At 47.5% G+C, this 9256-nt stretch overlaps 1 protein-coding gene across 1 annotated transcript; it reads right to left on the reverse strand.

Moving 5' to 3' along the window:
• Window positions 1–3744: 3744 nt before the first annotated feature.
• LOC123107283 (acyl transferase 15-like) lies at window positions 3745–5007 on the reverse strand. The gene has a single exon (XM_044529277.1). It carries the CDS (start codon window positions 5005–5007, stop codon window positions 3745–3747), a length of 1263 nt encoding a protein of 420 aa, XP_044385212.1.
• Window positions 5008–9256: the final 4249 nt, after the last annotated feature.

Consider the following 9256-nt stretch of genomic DNA (forward strand, 5'->3'; position numbering starts at 1 on the left):
AAAAAAATTCTGAAAAAATAGCACAGTCACACAACATCATGTAGCTTGTCACGAATTTCAAGTCAAAATTTGAAACATAACTCGAAAAACAAAAATGACAAATTCAACACTGGATAGTACATAACTTAACTTGGGCTTTAGATTTGGCCCATTTTCACACTGATGTCAAAATTTTCATTTTAGTATCTTAAAAAATGCTTCAAACTTTGATACAAAATTTTGTGACATCATACATTAATGTTGTGTTAATGTGCTATATTTGTTTTTAGATTTTTAAAAATGTTCTATGGCATCGGGTGCACCGGTAGCACCATAAGTGCGGGTGCGCAGGATACTTTCCCCATGTTGCATGATATATCACTCGACAACAGACATACAAATGTTGGACATTTCTTTAGTTCACGCTAAATATATAAGTTGCCAAAATATTAATTCGCATTGTCTAGATTACAACTAGTGAGGCAAGTTAATCGTGTCTGATGCTTACGCTTACTTAATATGCAATATTATTTTAAAGTTCATGAATTCACAGAATTCAGTAACTTGAAATTTTTTTCTGAATTTGGCAAACATACTCAAATTAGAAAAATATTGACGAATTGGAAAACTTCACGAACTGAAAAATGTTTGGAAATTTTAAAATTGGTCACAAATAGGTAAATTATTCATGGGGTTTTAAAACGTTAGACAATTTAGAAATATTGATGAATTTAAAAAATGTCTATCATTTTTTGCGAATTCACCAAACTTTGCACATTTCAAAAATGTTCCCGAATTTTAAAAATAGTTCATGATTTAAAAAATTGTTCGCGGGTTCAAAACATGTTGTGAATTTGAGATAGTTTCAAAATTTTAAAGTTTGTTCAAGGACACAAAAAAGTACATGAATTTCAGGAAAAAATCAAGTATTTTAAAATATTTGCATATTTGAAAATGGTTCAAAATTTGAAAAAAAGTTCATAAATCAAAATTTGTCCAAAGATTCAAAAATTGTTTGTGACTTTAAAAACAATTCATGATTAAAAATTGGTCGCGGATACAAAATGTGTTCATGAATTTTTAAATATTATCACATTTGAAAATGAAGTTTATCATGACAAATTCTTATATTTACACAATATTTATAGCTCTCCCACAAGGTTGTAGTCACCTAATAAACTGTTTGTGCAATATGAAATATTTTTTATAATTTCATGAATTCAAAAAATGTTCATTACTTTAATTTTCCATGAATTTGACAAACATATACAAATTTGAATATTATTGGTTACTTTTCAAAACTTCACAAATTTCAAAAATATTCACAAATTTGAGAAATTGTTTGTCAATTTTTAAAACTTACTGAAAAAAGTTGAAGATTTCAAAAATATTTCTTTAATTTATTTATTTTCCCGATTCAAAAATTGTCCAAGGATATAAAAATATGTGGAGAAATTTTAATAAAATGTTGTTCGATTTGAAAAATGTTTGTACGTTTTAAAAATATTATTGGATTTGGAAAATGCTCACGCATTTTAAAATGTTTGTGATTATTGAGAAACTGTTTGTAAATTTAGAAACTATTTGCAGATTCAAAAAAATCATTAATTAAAAAATCATGAATTCAAGAATTGTTGGTTGGTATAAAATATGTTCATGAATTTTTAAAATATACACACATCTCAAAAATGTGCGCAAATTGTAAAACTGTCAGTGGATTGAAATAATATTTAAGAAAACTGTAAATGGAAAAGAAACGAGAAAATTAGAAGAAAAATAAAAAATGAAACAAAAGTGATAAATTGAAAAATGAAAGAAAAACAAAAAATAGAATCCAAAAGGAACAACCGATGAAAAAAGAACAAAAAAGAAACAAATACCTTCTGTAACCTTCACAAAAACGGGCGGAAGATTCCAGAAGTGTCACCAAACAAGGTACCGTAATTCTGGACGCTCCCGCTAAATGGGCTGGCTTTCTCAACACGTGCCGTAGGCGGGCACTATCATAGCGGTTGCACAATTGAGCCTTCCTCACGTCATCTCCTCTATGACCATGTAGATGGTCGTCTACCGCTCAAAAAAAAATATAGATGGTCGTCTGATCGCCAAGGCCACCGCTCCATGGCATGGCATACGAGCTCCCTGGCCCCACAAAACGCCTCCTTTCCCCTTCTCCTCCCTCGCCCTGAGTGGATCCCTTCACCTCCAATCGGTGCCGGCCAGCGCAGTGGCTTCCAAGGGCTAACCTAAGTACGTCAGTGCACCCAGTTGAGTAAAGCACGGGACTACGCTTATCTAACTTGATATTTCAGAACTTGATCACTTGCTTCATGCTAAATTAATCTATTATACAGAATAACGTCTGTTCCTTTGTTTCTTTTAGTTTAATGTAGTTTATTTTGTCCTTCCAAACTTCAATGATTCCATCCAAACACCTCTAACAAACCAACCCCTTTATTTTAAGTTTACTTAGTTATTTAGTTTGACTCTTTTAGTTTAATTTTCTTGTAGTTTATTTGTCCTTCCAAACATCGATGATTCCATTCAAACACCTCTAACAAACCAACCCCTTTATTTTAAGTTTACCTAGTTTTTCTTCAACTTACAAATGTTTCGAGCCAAATCCTTCCGCAAAATCAGTCCGGTTAATTTCATTCTACCCGCTCCATTCCTACATATAAGACTGTTTAGATATTTCAATATGCACTACATATGAAGCAACATGAGTGAATCTACAATCTAAACTACGTCTATATACATCCATGTAAATCCATATCAAAATCTCTAGAAAGACATATACTCCCTCCGTCCGGAAATACTTGTCATCAAAATGAACAAAAAGAGATGTATCTACATGTATTTTTGTTCTAGATACACCCATTTTTATCCATTTTGATGACAAGTATTTTTTTTCTCCTGCATTTGCTTTATTCCTTTCATGCCACCAATACCAAAGGAGTAGGCAAGACTTAAGTTTTTCTTCTTCGTTAAGGTTCATAATTATTTCCATACATCCCAAAGCATCTGCACAAGACAAAATCTGCACTCTAACATGCTCCAGTTGAGCTTTCATCCATACATCCTTAACCTTCTTGCACTTAATGAAACAATGTCCGCCATCCTCATCTAACCGAAAACAAACAGGGCAGCGGGTATCTACTTGCATACCTCTGTACTGAAGCTTCATGCACAAAGGTAGGCTATCTGTAGACATGCGCCACAGGAAGTGAATAATCTTATTTGGAAGAGGAAGCAACCACAACTTTGACCAATTAAAATCACCTGTTTTTTCATCTGCACTGGAGGAGGAAGTTAGTCCTGAAATGGATTCTCGAGCCGCACTATCTACAACAACTCTATATGTAGAGATACATGGCGACACAGAACAGAAACGTTGTGATTACTGGTATCATGACGACACAGAACATTTTAAAAACATTGTTCATAAAGGACAGAGCGTCGAATATTACATAACATTTTAAAAACAATGTTCATAAAGGACAGAGCATTAAGAATACAGAACATTTCAAATACCCAAGGCAGTGCACATCTCCGTGGGAATGCTAGGTTCCAAAATGAATATCCAGCATACATGTTGCTCCCTCCAATCCATATTAATTGTCGCAGATTTAGTACAACTATGTACTAAAGTTTTATTACCGTTCCCTCAATACAAATCAGTATGATACATATCATTGAAGAAAGCAAATGAATTGGAGGAAATAAAAGTAAGGATACATATCCTTCCTTGCATCTAATAGAAAATCAAAGCTTGGATGAAGCTGAAAGCAGATTATATGTGAGGTGGGATTTTGCTAATTCGCGGATGAAAGCGTCGGCGTGCTCCTGTATGACACAGATGGACTGCACGTTGTACTCGTCATTGCAAGGGACGCACGTCGCGCAGCTTGGCAGCGTCGTCCTAACCTTGGTGTACTCCATCAATCTCGCCGGCGGCCCAAAACCAAAGTCAATCGCCTCCATGCCAAGGTTTCGCCAACATGACATGAAGAAAAGATTGTACCCATCCAACTGTCGCAGCTCGTCGATCTCCGACTGACCAGACACTCGATCCTTGGCATGCTGGATCATCTTCACTAGCTCCATGAGGTCGCCGTTCACCACGGCGCCAGTGCTCGCCGTGACCAGCTGCGCGGTGACGCAGTTGCCGTAGTAGCCCTCCCTAGCAACCGCGTGCTTTCTCGCGTTTGCTGGGAAGGTAAGCACGACGAGGGCCGACGGGTCAGACATGATTGCACGGGTTCGGCACTGCCACAGAACGGCGGCAACTGCCTCAAACACCGAGCATGGCCGCTTGTAATTCATCATGTAGTTGCTTTTGATGTGGTTGACTAAGCTTGATGAGACAGTAATGTCAAGGAACACCATTGGGGACGGCTGGAGGGTGCCCAAAAATTGAACAAAGTTTGTGGAAAATGGAGGCAAGTCCAAAACGAGCGAATTCTTGGACCTCACCGGGATGACAGACGGCGACGGCAGCCTGCGGGCCAACTCTCCGATTGCCTGCATAAACTGCGCCATCCCGGTGCCATCGCCGATGGCATGGTTCCACATCACCCCTAGGACGAACCCGCCACAAGTGAACACGGTCACCTGCATCAACACTAGTGGTTCAGTGTTGCTGAAACCCTCGGCCGCATGGAAGACGGCGAGCTCTTCTTGCAGCGACGAGTCACAGAAATCTGGGACGTCCTTGACGGCGCAGTTGGCAGAGGCGGCAACGAAGGAAACACCTTCGCCGGTGCATTTGATGACGAATTCGCCGGATGTGGCTCCAACAGCAAGGCGGCCAGCGATAGGGTAGTAGTGGACAAGTGCTTGTGACAATCCCCTTTTAATGGTCTCCATGGGATCTTGAATTGGAGACTCGAAAATGAAGAACACTGTAACTGCTCTGCCACCAAACATCTTGTCATAAGATGAGAGATTGATGTCCTCGCCGATGACTATGGCCTCCGATGGCGCGATGAGCACGGGCGGGGACTTGCTGATCACCACAACACTCATATTGTTTCTTCTTCTCTCTAGGTGTAGAGTTGACAGTTGAATATGTGTGTCTATGTATGTTGATCGTGTCCTGTAGCCTTCCCAGCTTGGTTTATATGGACATGAAGATAAAGATGCTCTACCTTCATGGCCAAGTGTATTTGGATGGGAACAAAAACGAGGGGAATCAAACGAACCGTCCACAGATCAATTATGCTCGCTACAGTAGTCTTTACAGACATTGATAGGTATGAGCGACCAACGTGCATAGAACAAGCCAGTGATCTCTAAATTAATGCAACCACGAACATGCATAAAACCTGCTAGTAAAGACTTTGTGCATATATAAAACCAAGTCATCATCTTTATATCTTGGTCTAATAGAAAGCCAAGTCTTCTCCTAACCATGTGGACTTGGGCACGTTATATGTACCATGTCACATGTGCACATGCAGCTAGTTTCCCGGATTCCCGTCACTACCGGAACAGGGCTCTAAGCCGACAGCCAAATGTATGCCGACGGCCGCTGTCGGCCTAATCCGAGCTATGCCGACAGCTAGGTCCTGGCCGTCGGCGTACAATGGCTGTCGGGCTATCCCCGTCTACGCCCACAGCAGCCGTCGGCCTATCCCAGACTACCCCTACAGCTGCCGTCGGCATATATAGGCCGTCGGCATAGATGCGGGCCCGCCGACAACACTTATCACGGCCGGCTAACGACGTCAAATCTATGCCGACGGCCGTGACGGGTGGCCGTCGGCATAGATACGGGTGACACGTCACCGATCCAGAGCGCACCGACCAGGACCTATGCCGACGGCAGCCGTCGGCATAGCTGACACATCATCGATCCGCGGCGCTGTCCATCTGCCCTGGCCGCAGCTATGCCGACGCCGTCGGCATAGTTCTTTTCTTTTTTTCTTTTTTCCGTATAGTATTATTATTATTATTATTATTAAGCATACAGTATGTGTTAATAAGCATACATATAGATTGTGTTAATAAGCATACATATAGTATGTGTTAATAAGCATACATACATTATTTTTCGGTTCTGTACAGAGCGGTGTGACCCCCCTCACGAACGGTGCCGCCGCCAGCCGGCAACTGGAATGGGGAACAGCCGCATCGGGTCTATACGAAGGGGACTTTGCTCCAAGTGTTCATATATATCGGATGACCTACCACAATTGGATGGTGTTATGCCATGTTCGAAGAGACGGCACGCATCTCCGGGGTGTGGCCCCGTCACGGACGGCGCCGCCGCCGGCACCTGGAGGGGGGGAACGGACGCGTCGGGTCTACATGGAGTGGATGTATCTGTGGGTTTGGCCCGGATGTTGCTCCCGGGTGTCCTTATGGGCGGACCTGACACAACCGGGTGGAGAGGTCCACTGGTCAAAGCCCGTCCGTGCAAAGTCAAAGGGCTAGATCCCGTGGTCAAACGCTACAGGGTTAGCCGGGACGGGGGCCCTGGGGGGTAGCAATGCCACCGAAGCGTCGTACCGGGCCCTCATACATGCGGGGTGGTGTTGTGGCATGTCCGAAGAGGCGGCACGCGTCTCCGGGGTGTGGCCCCCGTCACGGACGGCGCCGACGCCGGCACCTGGAGGGGGAAACGGACGCGTCGGGTCTACGCGGAGAGGATCTTGCTGTGGGTCTGGCCCGGATGTTGCTCCCCGGTGTCCCTTTGGGCTGACCTGACACAACCGGGTGGAGAGGTCCACTGGTCAAAGCCCATCCGTGCAAAGTCAAAGGGCTAGATCCCGTGGTCAACCGCTCCAGGGTTAGGCAGGACGGGGGCCCTGGGGGTAGCAATGCCACCGGAGCGTCGTACCGGGCCCTCATACATGCGGGGTGGTGTTGTGCAATGTCCGAAGAGGCGACACGCATCTTCGGGGTGTGCCCCCCATCACGGATGGCGCCGCTGCCGTCACCTGGAGGGGGGAAAACGGACGCGTCGGGTCTACACGGAGTGGATGTAGCTGTGGGTTTGGCCCGGATGTTGCTCCCGGGTGTCCCTATGGGTAGACCTGACACAACCGGGTGGAGAGGTCCACTGGTCAGAGCCCGTCCGTGGGAAGTCAAAGGGCTAGATCTCGTGATCAACCGCTCCTGGGTTAGGCGGGACGGGGACCCTGGGGGGTAGCAATGCCACCGGAGCATCGCACCGGGCCCTCATACATGCGGGGTGGTGTGGTGGCATGTCCGAAGAGGCGGCACGCATCTCCGGGGCGTGGCCCCCCCTAACGGACGGCGATGACATGGTAGTAGCCATTCTGCGGTAACGATGCGGCGTGAATATTATTAAATACTCCGAGCGCGATAAAATCATGGGTTTTTTTGCACGACGTGGGCACATGTGCTATAGGAACGATAATATTTTTTCATAATTTTTGGTGATGGAGAAGTATCCCAAAAATTCCCTCAACGTGGATTGCCCTTCGCGCGTCTATGGCTGTGGCCGGCGGCCTCCGGGGGCTAGCATGCCGCCAAATCTTGCGTAGGCGGCCTCTCACAAGTTTGCAAGTGTTGTGGTGGTTGCAAACGTCTGGCACGCGTGTCCGGGGTGTGGCCCCCCTCACGGACGGTTCCGCCGCCGACACTTGGAGGGGGGAAACGGACGCGTCGGGTGTACACGGAGGGGATCTTGTTGTGGGTTTGGCCCGGATGTTGCTCCCAGGTGTCCCTCTGAGCTGACCTGACACAACCGGGTGGAGAGGTCCCCGGTTCAAAGCCTGTCCGTGGAAAGTCAGAGGGCAAGATCTCGTGGTCAACCGCTCTAGGGTTAGGCAGGACAGGGGCCCGGGGGGGTAGCAATGCCACCGGAGCGTCGCACCGGGCCCTCATACATGCGGGGTGGTGTGGTGGCATGTCCGAAGAGGCGGCACGCGTCTCCGGGGTTTGGCCCCCCTCACGGATGGCGCCACCGCCGGCACCTGGAGGGGGGAAACGGACGCGTCGGGTCTACACGGATGGGATCTTGCTGTGGGTCTGGCCCGGATGTTGCTCCAAAGTGTTCCTATGGGCTGACCTAACACAACCGGGTGGAGAGGTCCACTGGTCAAATCCCGTCCGTGTAAAGTAAAAGGGCTAGATCCCGTGGTCAAACGGTACAGGGTTAGGCGGGACGGGGGCCCGGGGGGGTAGCAATGCCACCGGAGCATCGCACCGGGCCCTCATACATGCGGGGTGGTGTGGTGGCTTGTCCGAAGAGGCAGCACGCATCTCCGGGGCATGGCCCCCCCTAACGGACGGCGATGACACGGTAGTAGCCATTCTGCGGTAACGATGCGGCGTGAATATTATTAAATACTTGGAGCGCGATAAAATCATGAGTTTTTTTGCACGACGTGCGCACATGTGCTATAGGAACGATAATATTTTTTCATAATTTTTGGTGATGGAGAAGTATCCCAAAAATTCCCTCTACGCGGATTGCCATTCGCTCGTCTACGGCTGTGGCCGGTGGCCTCCGGGGGCTAGCATGCCGCCAAATCTTGCGTAGGCGGCGTCTCACAAGTTTGGAAGTGTTTTGGTGGTTGCAAACGCCCGGCACGCGTGTCCGTGGTGTGCCCTCCCTCACGGACGGCGCCGCCGCCGGCACCTGGAGGGGGGTAACGGACGCGTCGGGTCTACACGGAGAGGATCTTGCTGTGGGTCTGGCCCGGTTGTTGCTCCAATGTGTTCCTTTGGGCTGACCTAACACAACCTGGCGGGGAGGTCCGCTGGTCAAAGCCCGTCCGTGCAAAGTCAAAGGGCTAGATCCCATGGTCAACCACTCCAGGGTTAGGCGGGACGGGGGCCCTGGGGGTAGCAATGCCACCACAGCGTCGTACCGGGCCCTCATACATGCGAGGTGGTGTTGTGGCATGTACGAAGAGGCGACGCGCATCTCCGGGGTGTGCCCCCCATCACGGACGGCGCCGCTGCCGTCACCTGGAGGAGGGGAAACGGACGCGTCGGGTCTACACGGAGTGGATGTAGCTGTGGGTTTGGCCCGGATGTTGCTCCCGGGTGTCCCTATGGGTAGACCTGACACAACCGGGTGGAGAGGTCCACTGGTCAGAGCCCGTTCGTGGGAAGTCAAAGGGCTAGATCTCGTGATCAACCGCTACAGGGTTAGGCGGGACGGGGGCCCTGGGGGTAGCAATGCCACCGGAGCATCACACCGGGCCCTCATACATGCGGGGTGGTGTGGTGGCATGTCCAAAGAGGCATCACGCATCTCCAGGGCATGGCCCCCCCTAACGGACGGCGATGACACGGT

Source organism: Triticum aestivum, chromosome 5A (genome assembly GCF_018294505.1).
Source record: "Triticum aestivum cultivar Chinese Spring chromosome 5A, IWGSC CS RefSeq v2.1, whole genome shotgun sequence".
NCBI lineage: Eukaryota > Viridiplantae > Streptophyta > Magnoliopsida > Poales > Poaceae > Triticum > Triticum aestivum.

Excerpts from the sequence above, each read along its gene's own strand:
- LOC123107283 (XM_044529277.1), bottom strand. The coding sequence starts at position 5,007 with ATGAGTGTTGTGGTGATCAGCAAGTCCCCGCCCGTGCTCATCGCGCCA.